Source organism: Apteryx mantelli, chromosome 1 (assembly GCF_036417845.1).
Source record: "Apteryx mantelli isolate bAptMan1 chromosome 1, bAptMan1.hap1, whole genome shotgun sequence".
Classification (NCBI taxonomy): domain Eukaryota; kingdom Metazoa; phylum Chordata; class Aves; order Apterygiformes; family Apterygidae; genus Apteryx; species Apteryx mantelli.
Window position 1 is genome coordinate 184,561,850 of NC_089978.1, and position 19,492 is coordinate 184,581,341.

General features: G+C 40.1%; 1 protein-coding gene across 1 annotated transcript in view; it reads left to right on the forward strand.

Annotated features, from left to right (window-relative positions):
- Positions 1 to 19,492, forward strand: part of WIF1 (WNT inhibitory factor 1) — a 49,499-nt gene that overhangs the window by 18,029 nt on the left and 11,978 nt on the right. Inside the window, exons 3-4 of the mRNA XM_067313966.1 lie at positions 9,946 to 10,054; positions 16,033 to 16,173. Of these exons, the coding sequence (XP_067170067.1) occupies positions 9,946 to 10,054; positions 16,033 to 16,173 (250 nt within the window). The remainder of the gene's footprint in view (positions 1 to 9,945; positions 10,055 to 16,032; positions 16,174 to 19,492) is intronic.

Genomic DNA, 19,492 nt, shown 5'->3' on the forward strand with positions numbered 1-19,492 from the left:
CAGATGCTGGGACTCCCTGTAAGGGTTTATACTGGTAAACTATAGGTCGCATTATCCAGAGCAAGGAACAGCCAGAGGGTTGCTGATTTCACAAAATAAACTTCATACTGAGTTCCTGAGGAGGATTTACTCCTTGGTGTGTGTGTGTGTGAAGGGTTCACTTCTGGAAGCTCAGCTTTATCCTGCTTGTCAAAACCTGCTCTGTTTCATAACTCTTCCTAATTTCTTTCATTTTCCTCTATTGAAAGATTGTCCTGGCCATGCCAGCACTCCCTACATCAGAACACTACTTCTGTTTTTAACCAAGTTCATATGAACAAAACTTTTAACTTAGAATATGCCAGGACCACATCTTAATCCCGTTGAAGAAAGGAACCATAGCAGAAGCAGAAAAAAGCAAAAAACAGAATGGCACTTTGCTTAGGTTCATCATCTGAATCATCTCTAAAGGAAGATTGTGATAGGAAGAAAGGGAAGGCAAAAAGCACAGAACTTGAACAGTAGGAAAGGATTATATACTAACAGTGTCTAGGGAAAGAAGGAAGAAATTTTTGGCGAGCGGGCTTCTCCAAAAAGCTGTTGCTAAAAGTCAATATAATAATATTGCACGCAGAAAACTCCATGTTCTGCAGCACGGGCCAACAGCCTTATGTAAATTCAGAACTCATCGCCTTTCTGGGATATGACCTTTTTAGCAAATAAGTGAAAAGAAAGCAGAGACGAGACCAGATGGAGATGCCTAAGTTATGAGTAGGCTCCATCTGTAGCCAGTAGAGAGAGAAAGGCATTTCAAGAGGGCAGGTAAATCAGACCCTAGCTGGGCTGAACTTTCTTCTACAAATGCTGGCCTCCCTCCACTGCGCATATGGGAAGTCTGAGATGAGCAGGCTTTAAAGAAAATAGTTCATTTAAACTCTGGAAAATATGTGGGGCCATTCTGGACCTTGACTCAAAAGACTAGACGCTATGAGAGTGCTACTGTAACCTAAGAATGAAGCTATACAGACTCTGCTCTTACTTCCCAGATGTGCTGACAACCCATAACTTCAGCAGTCTGAAAGCAGTCTGAACGACAGAAAAGTCAGTTGCAGAAATTGTTCAGTTCCTCATCAGAAACTAGAGGTAAGGTTATATTGCCCTTTTTTATAAACATAAATCCATTTTGCTTTGATGAACTCTAAGTATAGTTATGGAGGCCATGGATATCGTATAGGTAGGAGCTGTATTTGGAATCTGTGTAGTACATGGAAATGTTATTGTAAACAAGAATAAAATGTCTCTTTAGATATTCACAGAAAAGGTGTTTAAAATCCGTTAAGCAGATGCTAAAAGAGAGCAGTGCTAGCAGGAAGTCTTTCTAACAACTAGTCAGAAAAGAGTTGAATTTTTTTCAAAACCTTTTCACCATAAATTTTAAACACCAGTTTGCTTGGAATATAATGCTAATGCTCATTATTGAGCAGTAAATAAACAAACTCTTTCAAAGGTGCTGAGAACTTTCTTTCACTTAGGTATGCTAAAGTGGAAGCATCATCCTATGAGACCCAGAAGGACTCCAGTCTGACAGTAGCTGCTGTGAGATTTCATAATTTTTGAGAAAGTTCATTGCTTACATTTTGGCAAGAGGTATTTGTTATATAGGAGTGCCAGTTAAAGCCAAAAGTGAAACACATGGACTCAATAAAGGCCCAATAATGTGACCTTTGCTGTTTGCCACGCTTTTAACTTGTGTAAGTTATTGATTACGCTTTCATGAGATCATAATCAAAAGGTTGTTCTTTGGTAATGGTGTGCTAGAGGAGTTTTATCCTGAACTTCAAAGCTGTGCTGTGAGGCTTAAGAACAGAGGGTTGGGAGTTTGAAGCACAGCCAAAATGAATCTGTATGCATTATCTGTGTTTACCACCATGCAAGAGGTGGATTAGCTTATTCTTCAGCTGTGAACTTTCTCTCATCACATCAGTTGAGCCACCATCTCTAAGGTTTGCATTTGTGCTTTTGAAAAGATTCTGTTTAATTAAATGTAGTGTTTGCTCAAATCTCCATGATAACTAGTTTAAATTAGTTAGTGCAATCATTTCTGTAACTGTAGAGGTTTGTTGAAATTATTTGATTTTCCCTGAAAAGAATAAGGCTAATTAATTAATAATAAATAAATAAATCCAGAGCCCAAAACTGCAAACTGTCTGCAATCTACCTAAAGATGCACTCCCAGGGCTGGCTAATCCAGGTTTTCACTTATTTTTCAGGCTCTGAGGGAAAAAAAAATAACCTCATGGTTTATTCTTGATATAGATGGAGCTATGTAGATATGTTGCAGGTGCAGGTAGCAAGCCTGTACAGCTTTATTTTTTTAGGAACTAATGCGATGAGACAGTATTTTACTTTTTTTTTTCCTGAGGAGCAGTAATAATTTATCCCTGTTGTATTAGCCTTAGGAAATTGGCATTTTGAGAAGCCCTGATCATGAAATCTCCACTGGAGACAGCACTGATCTTTTGCTGAGTGACAAAGGAATGAATTAGCCCTTGTTGTGCCAGTGCAAGAAATAACTTTTCAGCGGAAAAGCTTTTATCAGTTCTCTGGATACCAGAGCAATATGTTTCATTAAATATTTGAAAATCAGTGCAGGTTTCTGTATCTTTTACTTTTTGAATCTGAACTTTTACTAGTATTTCTCCTTTTGGTGTTCTGCTTGCTTCTATCCCTTCTCCCAGAGTAGAGGTATCTAATTTTTGTCTGTGAGACACTGGAGAAAACAATTGAAAGGAAACTTGTACAGCACATATACATTCCAGTCTGGTTCTATCATTTCTTTTAGAGATTTTTCAAGATGTAATTAGCTGCATATATGTATCAAAAACCTAATGATTTATGTCTCCTTCTAGCTTAATTTTCTCAGAAGTAGCTCTAGCAAAACAGAAATAAAATACATAACAGAAAACCTCTTGAACAGGAAATCTTCTAAACATGGGGAGTTGTGCTCTCTTGCTTTCTCTTTTGTTTCTGAATAAAGCGAGGCAGCGGAGTAAGAATCTCCAAGTCTTTTCTCTACGAGTAGCCATGAATTTGTCATGACTCTCTACGTAAAGTTTGTAGGTTCTCAAGAAAAATAAGGTGTTTTTCCCAGATGAGTTGTTTCTTAAGAAATCCCACATGCTGTTTGCCTTTGTAGGTGTGTACTTTTACCTATCTGGAGACAGCTGTGGATCTGCTCCTCTGCATGCTGCTCTCCAAGTCTTTTGCCTTGTGGATGGCCCCGCTGATTTCTGAGGTCTGTCCCCGTTCCAGTTACTTACTGCGTCATGGGATTGGGTCTGATCTAAACCAAAACTGTATTTTCATTAGCAGACTGGTGATGGACAAGAATGTGTAATAGGCATTCAACTTTCGGGTAGTCTGCTTTTGCTGCTCTTAAGGATGAGTTTCAAAGTTAAGGATCTGCCGGTGCAATTAGATTTTTGTTTTTCATTAGTGTCACTCTAGAACCTCACTCTTTCTGCCATGTTCTTTAGCTTCCTGTTGGGTTGTTTTATAATGACATCTTCAAACACTACAGTACTTCTACATCTCAAGATCTAGTGAGAGAAAATGTCAGCCTAAAATGACCAAGCAGCCACCTTGTTTTCCATTTCTTTCAAAGGTCAGACCAACTGCAAGAAAATTAATTGCTAAATGTAATCTAAATCTGCTACTTTGTGGCTTCATCAAGCTTCTTGACAGTGTTTTTTTCATATTACTGGCCTTTAAAGTAAATTACTTCCTTAATACTATAGCCTTGGAAGACAGCCTAGTATATTCTGCATAGATTTCTGTCCGCCTTTCCTGTGCAAAGCATTTGTAGAACCTTGTAATACTATCTTCCAAAATTCAGGGTTTCTTTTGATAATGATCAGGAAATGTCTCATTTTTACTGCTTTCTAAATCATTCTGTTGAAGGATCTGATCTGCCATCCACAACCTCATGCCACAGCAGACATTAAGCACCAGTTAGTCATCTTCCATGGATAAAATCAGAGGGGTTTTGTACCGTTCTTACAAAACACAAAACCATCAAACCCACCATTTGGTATTGTTGTAAGCTGCGTGTAGGGATGCAATCCACTGTTAAAAAAAATCCACCTCCTCATATGTGTACTTGGGTCTTCCTTGGTTTTCTTAACATAGAGAAAGAAGGCAAAAGAGAGAATCTGCAGAGCTGTGTGCATTTCACCACATCATTGGGTATCTGACACTGTAAAATAATTCATTTTTCTTTGAGATTGCCCATTCTGCTGAATTCTAATTTGGGTCTGTCTATTTTAGAGATATAAAAATACCTCTTTTTTTTTGTTTTGTGTTCATCTCTACTTCTCTTTATCCTACTGTTTCATTCTGTTCCCATGCCCTTAAAAGCTTTCCCAACACTTTGCTGGTACTGGAAAATGGGCCAGCAACTGAGAATAAGGTTATCCTGTCTTTTGTGTAAATCAGTTTTCTCAGAGAGTATTTTTGTGAGGGTTGTGTATCGCTTTCTCCGTACTGTTAAGTGTGCCTCCCACTTTGGGACTGCCTTATAAGGCTGATGGCAGGTATCTTTGAGGGTCACACTGAGGTGCAGAAAATGGCTTACACATTCTGTGACAAGACTAATTAATAGTTAAGGCAAAGCTGCCTTTCTGGTTCTGGCGGTTAGCAGAAAATTAAAGCCTTGTAGGCAGACAGTTTATCTGCTTGTCTAAGAAGGGATCTATATGTTGTTCATTACAGCAATGTCTAGACTGTTTTGCAGTAACAAAATGTGCTGCTGACATACTCATTTCCGGCCAGAATACATCAATAGCCTGGTGCACACAGTACTGATAGAGCTTCCTCTCGTCGTTGAAATTGTCTCATCCTGTTTCATCTTGGAACACAGAAGATCCACTTCTTTGACCTAATGCAGTTAATATCTTGGAGAAGCAGTGGTCCATGCTGTAAACACCTAACAAATACATACATTGTCTCACTCTGTGATTTTATTTATGGCATATGCAGCTGTGCGCATCTGCTATGTATAATGCATGCTAAATCTTCTCGTGTGTGCATAGTCAGAAACATCTATGGATATGGGATAAAAAGGAACTCTTGATGAGTTTCTTTCTGTAAATGTAGAAAATTGGCATTAGGTTGTATATTTGTCATGTAATTGATAACAGAATAGAACGATGTTTTTTAAATAATGAAAAGGAAACACAGTTCATTTCTTACATCTATTTGCAAAGCTAACACAGATTCTTTTCTTCATTAGAAAGGCTGCAAATTTCATTAAGTTATTGAGCTGTGACATACAACAGTTTAAATTACTCCGCTTCACTTTCAGGTACTACCATTATTTCTAGTCCAACATCTTTCATGTAAAATGAAGAGAACATAAAGCAAATTCCTGTGAATGCTTTGATTAAATATGAAACAAAAACATGGTAGCAACAACGTGGCATTTAAGCAGTGAGACAACTGTAACAGTAGATCTTCCACTGAAGACTGGAGTTCTGTAGGAATTTTAAGAGTATACCATTTAAAACCCAACTGCCAACAGATGTTCTCTGCAATAGTTGTTAGAGGGTTTCATTATTTTTATAACCTTTTAAATTCCTCTGATTTATAGAAAACTTCCATTTAAAGTCCATAAAAGTTAATCCTGACCCTGGAATTGTTTGCCTAAATGAAATTCCGTCCATTTGCTGAGGGCTTTCCCCACATGGGGAACTGTGAAAAGGTAGCCGTGTAGGGCTACCTGCTGCCTAAAGGCACCAGTCCCCAGACCATTCACACAAGGTCTGCAGAGGCCTTTGCCTCAGTTTCTGAGGGTCTCAAACGAATTTTTCACACATATATAAAGAGTATTCTTCCTCAAGTGCATACTGAAGTCAAGCCAAAACCAAAAAATCTCCCACACATGTAGAGCGTGCAATTGTCAAAGATTAACAATTCATAGTAAAGCCCTCTTTCTCCATCACATCTAATAACACCATTCCTGTAATATTTTTAGCTTCAATACCAATTTTTGCCCCTCAAGTGACCGACAGGTCATAGACTGTCTTCAAAAAAGTCACAAGAATGTTTTATATAATGGAAAAGGGATTATAGATTATGTTTTTTCCTCATTATCTCTCAACAATATCCGAAGAAATTTCATTCACACTACCAGGTCACTCACAATGACCATTTACAGTATTAATTATGCTAGTCAGTGGGCAATATTAAATTATCTAGATTTTAATTGCACAGCCCTATCTCATCAATTAACCATCAAGACTAAATTTCATGCTAGGCTGAAGCCTAGTAAATATTTGTTGAGAGTGTGTTGTTTGCTTTTCAGTCATGCTGATTAATGCAAGTTAATTGGCAATCAACTCAAATTACAGCAGGACAATACTGGAGACTAGATGTAGAGACTGTGTCAAGACAGACTGCCTCCAAACAGATAGGATTTGTGGAAGCCAAATCTTGTTTCAGATTCAGGTTGGAGGAGTTAAACCACTCTCCTCCTCTGTGCAGCCTCTCTATACTGTGATTTTTGTATGTTATTTTTAAATCAAAATTTAACCAACTCAGTCTAGCACACATGATTTACAAACATACTCTGTAGCACACGGTTTAAAAACTTTGAAATCATGCTAGCTGGATATACTTGAGGTGTTTCAGGACTTCTGAACACCATTGTAAGAAGTTCAGTTTTTATAAGCTAAACAGATGCATGAACATTTGTGCATAAGTGGTGAGCGTAGGCATCTTGCCTCAATTCAGAGAGTAGTTTTCCTCTTGAGAAGCCTGACCCTTGTGCAGAGTGTCTCTTGCCACCTTTTAAATGGGTGAGCAGAACTGACTCCAGCCTCCGACATGCCATTACTGTGCATCTATTCTGATTAAAAGAATTCCTTCCTTGAAAGGAAAAGTATTGAAAAGTATTGTGACTCATGTAGCCGTCCGTTCCCTTTCCCTCAGTGAACTTTCCTTTTGTCTTTGTCGTTAGACATCACTTGGACTCTCTAGAAGTTGGATTTCCAGTTCCTTTCCTATCAGTCAGGACTCTGGCTCACAAACTGACCTGCTACAATAACATCCCCAGGCAACCTGCTCTAGCTGACTCTGCTTGAGCAGGGGGGTTGGACCAGATGATCTCCTGAGGTCTCTTCCAATCCCAACTATTCTGTGATTCTGTGATCACTAGAATGGAAATGTGGGAGGGGAGCTATTTGGTTCAGTTACCAGTTACTGTTTACTGGAATAGTAAGAACATAATGTTTTAATAACCCAACCCATTACGACCTGGTTTAGATGTAACCAAACATCAAAGCTAACCAATGAGAAACAGACAGTACAGCACTGACTTTGTTATTGTAGTATTCTATAGATGTGTAGAGAGCCTATAATTATTTTTCTGAACCAAAGATTTATTTGAAAACAAAAATGTTCATAATCTAAGACTTTATGGCTTGTTTTCATATTTTGGCATGGTATGTTGTATTGGAAAAAAAATTCTTTAATTACAAGCAGCCTTTTGAATATTACCCCAGACTTCAGTTTTGATCTCCTATTTTACTACTTCTCTCCATGTCCCCTCTCCTTCCCATGTATCCTCCATGTGTTTAAGCCACCCTTAACTTTCATCGCTTCCTGCCCTACTTGTTCTCCTGTGAGTCCTTCTGCGAGATCTCCACCCCTATATGATGCCCTGTGAAGACACCCTCTGTGCGGAGTGTAGCCCCTCAAAGCTTTCTGCATGCTGTTTGGGGTCTCTTTGTCATCCCCAAAGACAGCACAGGCTGGATGTGCTGCCAGGGTTGATCAGGACTTTCATAACAACCTTTCTACCCAGCTCTTGAGTGCTTTGCTGGTGTCACCAAGCACTAGGAGGGAGATGGTCTCTCACACACTGTCAATGCTTCTGCTAATGCTCAAGTTAGTGGGGAAGAAACAATAACTTTGACATACAGGTAGTTAGGGTTCGGGCAGGACAACATGGGGCTGAGATGTCTAGGACCGTAGGAAAAGGGGACATCCTGGCGGCGTGGGAGGGCCAGAGGCAGCAGTGCACAGGGAACGGAGAAGTAAATGGGATCAGTGGGGAGCAAAAACAAGAGACAGGCTGAAGAAAACAAGAGCAAAAAGGAAATGGGACAGTCCTGGTATAAGAAGGGTCTATGGTATCTGTAACTTCTGAATGCTTCCGTAGAGACCCTGGAACTGAGCACAGTAGTCACTGGTCTCTATGTCCATCTCCTGTTAGCATGCAGCTAAGAAACGTACATTTTTTTCTCTTTTGAGTGCTTTTCAAAGAGGGTAATCACTTACTACTACTACCAATTACTCTATTAGCTTAAGTGATAGAGGTCTATGCCGTGAACCTAAAAGACCTACCCAGGGCTTCATAGTTTGACAGGATGGAATTCATATCATTTTGATTGTTTCTTTTAATGGAAGAATACTCTGAAAATTATTTTTAAAGGCAGTTTTAAACCCTGATTTTAAGAAGTGCCAAAATAGTGGCTGCCCATGTCATTAGTTGTGGAGTTTGCAAGATGTGTAGTACCTTGTGCAGGGATATTACGGGAGAAAAAGGACAGTCTTCTGGCTGAGGACATTGACTGCCATCTTGTAGAAATGAATTGATTGCCATTTATTGGTCCAAAGTTCTCATCAAGTTTTGGCTTAAATCTCTCTTTACTTCACACCCTAGCTCTGAAGCAGGCACAACAATACTGTCTAATTCCACTGAGCAGCTGTGTGGAAACACATTTTGCCAATGTTCTTGCTAAGACCTCGAGCACTTTTCTGAAAGCAGCACATAAAAATACCTTTAAGGACATTCATAATCCCTTTTACACTTCAGGGTAAATGAGAAGCCAGTCTTTAGGGAAAGAATTCATTTCCACCATCTTTCAACATCTACAGTTGTGCCTTAGGGAATACCTGTCTCCATTATTGTAGTGGAAGCCTCAGGTAACTTCTTGCTAAGATGCATACATCTCAGGTGCAAAACTGTGTATACATCTACGCTGAAGACACCTAGCACTAGACAAGAGGAATCCTACTTTGCATCCTATATGAAGAAATATTGAACGGATTGCTCAACAGTGAGGCCAGGGTCCTATGGAAGAAAGTACCACCTACTGCAACCTGTACCACAGTGCAAATGCATATGGGGAGTAGTACTAAAGTAATGGAAAGTAGTTTTCTGATCATGCCAGTACATTCTGGGGATAGCCAAAACAAATCATTTATGTCGGAGTAAATAAGGAGCAACATGAAGTCAGCTCTGGAGAAGAGCGCTCAGCTTCACCCCAGAACAATTTAAGGAACTGAGGTAATGCTGAACAAGCCAACGCCGAACTATAAGCAGGCAAGGTGTGTTAGCACGGTACTCCAGTAACATGGCTACTCATCGTCTCACACTGTTTCCCCAAGGCAATGCACTGTGCTGTGCATATCAAACAGGAGCAACCTTGAATATCCTTAAGCCACTGTTGCTTCATGCAGTGTGGGTATGCCCTTTAAGCTGCGCCGGTGGTGCAGGTGGGTTGTCCAGGCTCCCTAGTCAGTTTGGTGGAAATTCTGCCCCAAACAACACCTTCAGGAATTAGCCCGTTGTTGATACAGCTCTTTGCGGTCCATTAGATAAAAGGTGTGGCTTGTAAAAAATGTCTTCCCTGTATAACGTAAGTTCACTGTAGGCGAGCCGTTTTCCTTTCTGTTATGCTGCATCCTGATTACTGTGTGGTCACTTGTCAATCTTTCAAACAAGAAATAATATGAAAATTGTGTTTAGCTAAAGATGCACTCAGGGAAATAATAGAAACAAATCCAGCAAATGGCTTAAAGACTAAAAGTATAGTATTTTTCTGCTATAGTTTTGATGCCAAATAGTTTGCTTCAGTGAATGCGATTAAAATATGTATTGATTTCTCATGTATCTTGTCATAGGCTGAGTACTTCTACGAGTTCCTATCTTTGCGCTCTTTGGATAAAGGCATAATGGCTGATCCGACTATAAATATCCCTCTACTTGGAACAGTTCCTCATAAAGCATCAGGTTTGTACTGTCGATATTATAAATTGTGTTCTTGTAAAAAAATATTCCACTGCAAATAAAATCTAAATGTCTTAAAATCTAAATGTCTTACTGTGAATTGCACTCTTTATTGCTAAAGAAATACTTGCCACACTGCTTGACACTGAGTAGTTTGAGTGCCTTGCCTGACTACAGCAGCATATTTTGTCTGAGCCAAGTCACATGAAGCTTTTATGTGTAGATAAAGCAGCAGAAATTTGTCCAAAAAAATGATAAAATTCATGCATTTGAAACATTATTATTACTTAAGTTGTGCAACTTTTGGACAACACAATCTTTGATCACTGTAAGGAATAGTTATCAAATTATGCTCTTTCTTAGAGATTGCAGTTTGTGAACATTATACTTTCAGTTGGGGTCTGATGCTCTCATCAGGCTTTCAGCTCGGAGACAAGTGTTCTCATTTAGGGTATTGCTGTTTACCACCTTTCCTTTAGTTGTGCATTATCCATCCTCTGCTGGAGCTTATAGCTCTGAGTAGAGGTTGACCCAAGGCTGACATGAGTGCTCCAGAACCACCACAGTGCAAAGTGAGCCAGGTTAGTTACAACAGCCTTTCATGAGAGATTATCTAATCTACTCAACTTTGCTCTGCAGTGGATGAGTAACAGTCTACATGATCTGCTCCAGAGATAATATGTGGGAGTGGTAGTCTCTGGCAGAAGGGCGGAAACGAACATCTGGATGATGGCAGTGTCTTACATGGCCAGCCTTAGCCAACCTAAGACTGTCTTGGTAAAAAATAGGAAGGAAGTGAGAAATGGAACAAGGGAATGATGTAGCTGCATGTGGATCAAAATGGAGCATTGGTATACAAGTTTACATCTTTGACTAGTCTTGTTTTTGTCTTCTCCTTTTTATGTATAAGTTCTGAATGCTCGTAGTTCATATCTTCCATTTTCAGCTTGTACTGGAGTGATATTGAAGTGATGTCGCAGCATGGCTTTTTGCTGTGGCACCTGGAATTTAACATAAATGCTTAAACTTTCCATTCACTGTGGACTGAGTGAGTGGTTTGAGAATGGATTTGGTTGAAGAGAAGAGTGCAACAATATTTGTACCATAATTGCTATAATTTAATTGGTTGCAAGCCCAATACATTTGCAAGTAAAGAAAATTACTCTAGAAGTAGCAAAAAAGGCACAAAGGCAAAATTCTTATTAAGCAAAGTTCTTATCTCCATATAAAGGAGGTGAGTTATGTGGGAAGCTCTGCACTCAGCATCCTCTAATCATAAACTAGATTTTTGTTTGATTTTTCAATATTTAGAAAAGCTAGATCAAAATGATCCTCTTCTGATTCTGCTTAGAAAGGCATATGATCTACAACCGCAGGGATGCCAGAGATGAGATCCCATAGTTCCAGCAAAAGTTCTGTTAACTGTCATGATGGGAGGTCTGATTAAAAGCAAAGTGGACCAACCCTGTTTATAGCACTGGTAGCTGCATTCCAAGACTAATATGGATATGTCCATGGTGTTTCCTTATGTTGAGCATGTGCAGTGCACCAGTGTACTCAGTATACAGTTAGCAGTATTTAAGTCATGTTTGGCATTATAATGCATCTCGTGTTTAACAGCAATTGGTAATCAGCACACGTACAGTATTTGAGGCAGCCACAGAATTTAACAGTGAGCCACTAGTGTGATGGTATTTTTTTATGATGGCTGCTAGCTGACCTTAATTAATTAAGTAGCCTTAAATAAATGCATTCTATAAAAATAGTGAATGGTTGCTACTTTGTAGTTATTTTTACAATTTATGTATTCACAAACTATTTTGACAAGCAAGTCTAATTTGGCCTGAATCTATCGATTGTTTTTCTACACATATGCATGTCAGAAAAAAATCAGTCACAAGTTTGTATTTAATAACAAATCAATAGTAGTAAGTTATTTCTTGAAAAAGCATTTTAGCCCAGAAAGGTTACACTAAGACAATTAAGGGAGAATGAAAGAGGAAAGACAGCTGTATTAGACACAGGAGAGTGGGAAACAAGAATGAGGATGACAACTGGATATCTTAGAGGTAGTTCAACCAAGTGTTACATGAAATTTTAGTAATATAACTCTTGTCAAAATCAGTGGACTTTTAAAGCTTCTATTAGGATAGTTGCTTATCACCAATAAAGCATAAGAATGGCTTTGGTGGATTAGGGCCTTTCTAGCCTGGATCTTGTCTTATGGCCAACAGTGGCCATAAGCAGACCTGTAGAAGAGCAAAAAGAACGCAAGCATATGTGTACCCTCACAGCCTCTGACTAGCTTCAGCTCAGAGGATTTCCTGAGTCTCAAGTGGTTTGTCTTTTTTTGTAACCCTACTTGGGTTACATGTAAACTTTTGGTGTCGCCAGTCCCTTTGGCAGGGCATTCCACTGCCTCCTCCTGCATGAAGAGCCGCCTCCTGTCCTTTGAGTCTGGCTGCTACTAGCTTCATTTGATGCGCCCTAGTGCTTGTACTGGTAGGGACAACAAACAGTCAATCACTGCTGTTGGTCCTATCCATGCTAGTCATGATTTTAAACATCTGTTCTTCAAAACTAAGAAGTTCTCTGATTCTTCTCTTTTCCAGGCTGGAGAGTCCTAGCCTACTCACTTGCTCCACACTGGACACAACCTTGTTGCCCTCAACCTTTTTTAATCCAGTATATCCTTCTTGAGATGAGGAATCAAATTCTCCTTGAATTTAAATTAGATCTAAATCACTTAGGTTCCTTAGACTCCTTTGAAAATCCCATCCCCAAATCCCAGGACTGCTGCCTGATTCCACACTTAGAGCATTGTTCATGTTGCACCTAGCCACATAGTAAAATATAAATATATGATAGGAAGGCTTGAGAAGATGCCTTTCAGTGAGAGCTTAAAGAGCTGAGACTACTTAGCTTATCCAAAAAAAGATGTTTAAGAGGAGCCTTGGTTATAGTGTGTAGATAACTGCCCAGTGAGAAAAGATTGGCGGCTCATTTCACAGGGGAAGGCCTACTAATATCCAGTGGTTCAAACTAAAGTCAGCAAGTTCAAAACTAGGTCAGGCATTTTTGATAGTCACAGTGATTTCCTCCCTTGACCACCACAAGGAGGAAGGTCAGACCAGCTGTTGGTCTCAACATGACTATACCCAAAGAAAATGTAATGGCCTGCAATTAAAAAGGAGATGGTCCCCTAAGTGCTCAGAGCTGGCCAGTGCCATGTTGGTGCCAAGACAGCACCAAGCAAGTTGGCATGTCTCCACAGCAGCAGAGCCCATGTGGAGGCTCAGGTCCGTACAGCAGAGCGGCCGTGCCAGGGCAGCACAGTGCTCGAGCCAAGCAGCCCTTCTACTTGGTAGGGGAGATTAACCAGGCAGAGTGCCATGTCGATACATCCCGGCTGCTTCTGGCTCCGAATCAAGCTCAGCTGGATCCATCCCTGATACACAGGCACAGCTTTGCCTTGTGTGGATCACACGTGCCCTGAGTCCACGGGCCAGACTCAGGACTCCTCCTCTCTGCCCGCTGCGAGTATCACAACACCTGAAACGTAGGGCTTGAGCCACCAAAGGTGCAGAAACTCTCTCTGTGGAGAGACTGGTGCCTTCCCCGGGTACAGCAGTATCTCTGCTCGCTCCCTACCATGCTGACCGAGATGAACTGTGGGCTACAAGGTTTGGTCAACTCCCACTCTTCTCTGGACACCACATGCCTGCTTCTGCTAGGACTGGAAATTCAGAGACATCCCTCAAGAAATCCCACTCCTTAGACTGTAGGTGGCTTTTGGTGGTGTCTTTTGCATGTTAAACAAGTGGGTAAAGCATTTGCCCAAGAACTAGAAGACCTGTGCTGTAAATACAGGAGTATTTACAGCCACCTCAACCTGCCTGTAATGGAGACCTTCTAGTGAATCTTTGTTTTCTATAACAGCAAGAAAAGGCCTTAGCCCCCAAACAAAAGGGGTTAAACCTTCATCCTCCACATCCCAGTAGAGCATTCAAACTACCAGCTAAGATTAAATTAGAAATGACTGGGATTCCTTAGATTCCTTTTCAAATTAGTTACATTTTCCTCACTTCTGCTAGAGCTGTCTGCTCTGCAACCCTGGACACAAGCACTCTAGAGGATACAGAAATATAAACGTGCAAGAGAGACTGTTCTGCAGCCTGGTGACTTGGGACCATAGCTAGCAGTGGAAAGCCCTGAACCATGGATTCCCACTCGCGTACTTGCAGCCAGTGATGGGCAAACGTAAACTGCATCCCGAATCCAGGAAAGGGGGACCAGCACTGCGCTTCGCCCTGCCACAGCCCTGCTCACCCTTCCTGCAGGCTGCAAGTGTGTGGCCACATTCCTGGATGCGAGGGACTTTTGCTCTGCGCTGCGTGTCGAACACAGCTCAGCCTCACCCCAGCAGGCTCCCCCAGGAGAGGGCCTTTAGCCCTAGGGGATGTATGTCTGGTCTTTGCTCTGTGCATTTAAACCTACAGGCTGACGTAATTTACAGCCAAATCTCTGGGGAGATCAGGGTTTTGCTGCTGATTCCATGAAGCCTAGATATAGCCCATAGTGCCAGTATTAAATTTCTGCCATATCTTCCTCCCCATAGCCGTTAGATCAGCTAAATCACACACATGCTAATACAAGTCTCCTGAGCACTTGAGTCTCTTGAATTATTTCCTACACTTGAGCTGGAGGAAAGTTACTATGGTTTAAGTGCACTGCATTTAAACTGTTTTTAATCCCCTGTAAGAGTTTTCTTCTTACCACATGGTTACATGTTTTTTATAATAGTCTTTTAAAAGATCGGTGTAAAAGCCCCTCAATAATGAAATTGCTTTATAATGAAAACTACAACAGGCCTTTCACTCTGTAGGATGTATCAGAAGCAGAATGTGTTCTAGCAATAAATTATTCTGTATTTTATCAAGGCAACAAATAACAAAAATTACCGAATTATGACTTGCAAAATTTTTTACAGCAAGCAATTTAAATCAACCCAAATGTAAGGCTGTTAGCTCAATATTTTGTTCTGAAATCTCAGGCCAACTTCAGAAAAAATGAATAAGTGATTACTATTAGCTGGATCTAATTTATAAAGGAGCTTGGAGGAGCCAGTTTTGAAGAAAAGACATAATTGTTTCATCTGAAGATTATTTAAGATCAATTGTGACAATCATAGAGCAGCATTCCATAGCTCTGAGGTATGAGGCTTGCTTCCTCATTAAAATACTCCGGATTTACTGGCCTTAATTATTTACTTAGACTCTTTGTACTTCAAAAGTGTTTGAATGCTTTTCCTGGAGAGCCAATCTCCAGCTATCCATTACACTTAACAAGTTCTGTCAGAAAGTGATGTGTCTTTGTATTCTTTTTAAATATTTGCACCCATGATCTCATTTATTGTGTACCATTTTGCCAGCACTATACAGAGTAAGTTTTGATTAAATCAGTATTTTATTTAAGCGTTAATTGTAATATCCGAAACAGCAAAACACATCTAGTGTAATATTGTTTCAAAAATGTGTGAGATCTTTTTGCAGAAGTGATGTGAGAGCCAGTAACATTTAGACTCAGAAGTGATCAAGTCAGCTCAGGAAATTAAATATAGGCTTCCAGGTCATTTAGATGGTATTGAAAGCTGTGTCCTTAGATAACTTCACACGAGTAATTGCCTTGTCTGCAGACAGAAGTATGTTTGCCTTAAGACCACTGTCTACGCTGCAGACTGTTGGGTTATGTCAATAAATGAGGCCAGGCTCATCTCTCATGCTGCTGTAGTTCTAGTCCTGGAGTCGGTTATCAATAAGGTAGCCTACATATCTCTGTGTTACATTTTTTCATCAGTGGCTGTGCTCTAAAGTTTAAATGTAAATACTTATTCTCTTTATTTTTAGTATTTCAATGTATGTTTTTATGTACATATATAATAATAATAATTATTGTTATTATTATTATTATTATCCTTTTAGTTGTTCAGGTTGGATTTCCTTGCCTTGGAAAACAGGATGGAGTCGCTGCATTTGAAGTTAATGTGATCATAATGAATTCAGAAGGCAACATTATTCTCCAGACACCGCAGAATGCCATCTTCTTCAAAACCTGTCAGCAAGGTAACACTTGAGAGGACATGACTAAATACCATTAGACTAGGTCATGTAACTCATGTTTTGTTCAGAATAATGACTAGGCAAGATGGAAGTAGAGTGGTCACACAATCTGTAGCAAGGGTCATGAATTTCAGGGTGTTCAGGCTCTGTCTGTGGATTTGTTGTTCATTTACTATGTGATAAACCTTTTCCTTAATGTGAACTACATCTTGCTTAAGAGACTGTTGTAGGCATTTCTCCTCCTGTTCAGAGCTCATCGTGTCAAGGATATTGATAGAAATTTAACGTATATCATATAGCATATAACATATAGCATAAATCTGAGCATTTTGCAGAAGCTGGCTTCACCCTCTGGAGCTCTGGACAGCAACCTGTTGTTGTTGGATACAACATTGTTCACCAGCCTCAACAACAAGTGCTGCCTGTTGCTATTTGCAAAGCTTATGAGACATTTGAGTTGATGAGAGAATTCCCTTCTCCCTTACACTCATTAACACTTTATTATGCATGTTTTCCATTTGATTTTAGTAGAGTTGTTTGGATAGTAAAGCATTATTCTGGGAAGGTGATGGAAACTAATAAACACACACAGGATGCACTGACAGAAGAGCAACAGGAGGACATCATGGAGTTATTGCAGCGTTTACTTGGAAAGCAGGGAACCTGCTTATTAACCGATCTATAAGCACTATGTAATAAGACTTTTTGGATTAAACTGATACACCACAAACAACTGTAATAATTATCATTTTGAATTGAGGCTGTGGAAATCGAAAAATAAGATCAGTATCTGAGATAAGGCAGTTATCCCATGTTGTGTGCAATTGTATCAGATTAATTCATGGCAGGGCTGATGTACAAAGAGTGAGATTTTTATTCTTCTCCTATTAAATCTTTGTTCCTAGTCCCACACTTTCTTCTCTGCGCTCTTTTCTCTGACCTAATTGGCTATAGTGCAGCTCAAAGAGCAAGCGGCAGGAGTAGGAGCTGTTTAGTCTTTGAAACCTCACTACACCTAAATAGCAAAGCTGTTTGTCTCCTTTGAAGCTTTGCTGCTGCCAATTAGCCCAGAGAAAGTGGAGGAGGGGAAGAAGAAATGGGGAAAGAAACAGGAAGGAAAATGGGGGCTTAATAGAAGTAAAATCAGATCTTGTGTACGAAGACGTGTCTGATGTAAATACAACACAAAACCTTTTGTGACTTTTTGTTTTCAGTTCGGTTCAGAGATACTGAACTTAAACTTTGGAAACAGTGTTGGGGTAATCTAATAGGGACAGCAGAGTTACAAGTCTGTATTGTGGAAAAATGTGGCATGAACACAGAGGGCTCCAAACTCAGTTTTTTGTAGCATTCAACCAAGCTATGGTTTCTGTGCTGTTAGTTATTATTATTATTACTATTTTTGCTGACAGAAAATGTCATATTTAATGGTCTAACCAGAGGATGGTTTTCCAATCAATAGAGGTAGGCAGGAGAGAAGTTTTCTCACCTCCCGTCTTTCAGCACGTACTGGGGTAACTTCCATTCCTGCACTCAATTTTGTGACATGGATACTGCAACGTTTTGGGCCAGATATTAAGAAAGATGAAAATGCTCTTACCAGTTGGTATTAGTCTAGGAGTTAGTTTCCTTCCTTTGAAAGAAATCCTTGATGGCGAGAAGCTCAGATTCCTCCTGCCGGGGCTCCAGGTCATTGTTTCCAGTTATTCTTGGCCAGCCAGAAGGGGCCTCCACTAGAGGAAGTGGGGAAAACGAGGGAGCAATTTTGTGGGAAAGGAGAGTCTTTGTTGTGGCTAAGAGGTGGCCACACAAAAAATTATGTTTTCCTATTTTTCTGTTTGAAATGGCATGTATTTAAGCATGCATTTTCTGTAATGAATAGCAGCTCTGCATTTGGGTACAAAGAGAGAAACATTTCCAGAAAGAGTCCTAGACTGCAGTGTTGGAACAAAATAAGACAAAAAGCCTTTACCATTATTACTACCACTGCTAACAGCTTTACTTTTAGAGCAATACTTTTTGCTTCATGTATCTATGGCTTTAGATAGAAGAGCATTTTAAAATTTTACCTTTTCCCCTTGTCCCTTTCCTGCTTGTTTGACAGTTCTACACAACATCCACCACCAAGTACGTCAGATTTTCTTCCCTTTTGTTTACTCTTGCGGTTACCGTTCGTATCCCATTGAATAGAGAGATATTGCATGAGTGTAGCAGGAACAGAATACTGCTCCTAGTTTTAATGGTTGCCACATTTTCCTGTGTCTCTAATCAGCTATTAGTTAAATTTTCAAAAAATAAAATTTGTAGATAAGTCTAGCCAATAGGTATGTCACCTGGCTCAAGTATTAGAAGAGAAGAGAATCATTCAAGATCTGTTTAAGTTAGGGATTATGTTTTCTTTTGTAGTTACAGTTAGGAGTTACAGTTTCAGATATCTCTGTGGGCTACAGAAATGTCTCAGGCAACCTGATCCACCTGAATTTATAGACATCCTAATGCTCCTTGCCGCTATAAACGTGTGCACTTTAAAGGCTGTAACTATTTGAATTTGAACTCAGTTATTATTCTAGTGGGAACTGGAGTGAATCAATGGCACATCTTTACTGCCTAAGCACAGTAGGTGCCAGCACTTGCGGTAAAATTAGATGAAAAGCCAAAGGGGAAGAGTTAAGGATACCATTGGGAGGTATTGCCAGTTGCGTACATTTACAGCACTATTACACCAAAGGGAGGAAAAAAAAGATGTGATGCCACCATTATAGCCAACTGCCATTTTATAGGTGACTGTCCAGTTTGGGTTAAAGACTCCTCTCTGAGGGTCTACCTAGGAGGTTTTTGAACCTTGTCATTAAGAGGGTCACATGGGGTTGGTAAAGATGCCTCGTGGATGGACCTTGTCTTCCTGGGAATGTGTCAAGAGGAGATGATCATGCCTCCTCTGTTAAAGCTACCTGCGTCCCTGGTACCCAATCACCGGGTGCAATGTGTGCTTGGTGTGATGGGAGCAGGCAGCCTCTCATGCATTCCTCCTTATCTGTGAGAGATCTGGGAAGGTATTTTTGAGTAATTGCTTTTCTACCTTGCAGTTGTGTTTTCGTGGACTTCCATAGGGTTCCAATTTGTTCTGCCTCTTGTTCGATGGACTCTGACGTTTTGAGGCTGATGATGATACCCAGATGTATTTCTTGTCCTTCTACAGTCCGGCCAGTGTTGCCAAATGCTTTAACCAATGTTTGATAGATAGCTGAAATGTGAGTAAGAGTTGGGTGATGATACAGGATCACTGTGCAGGAATGCTTTTATCTTTCTTTCTTCCTTCATC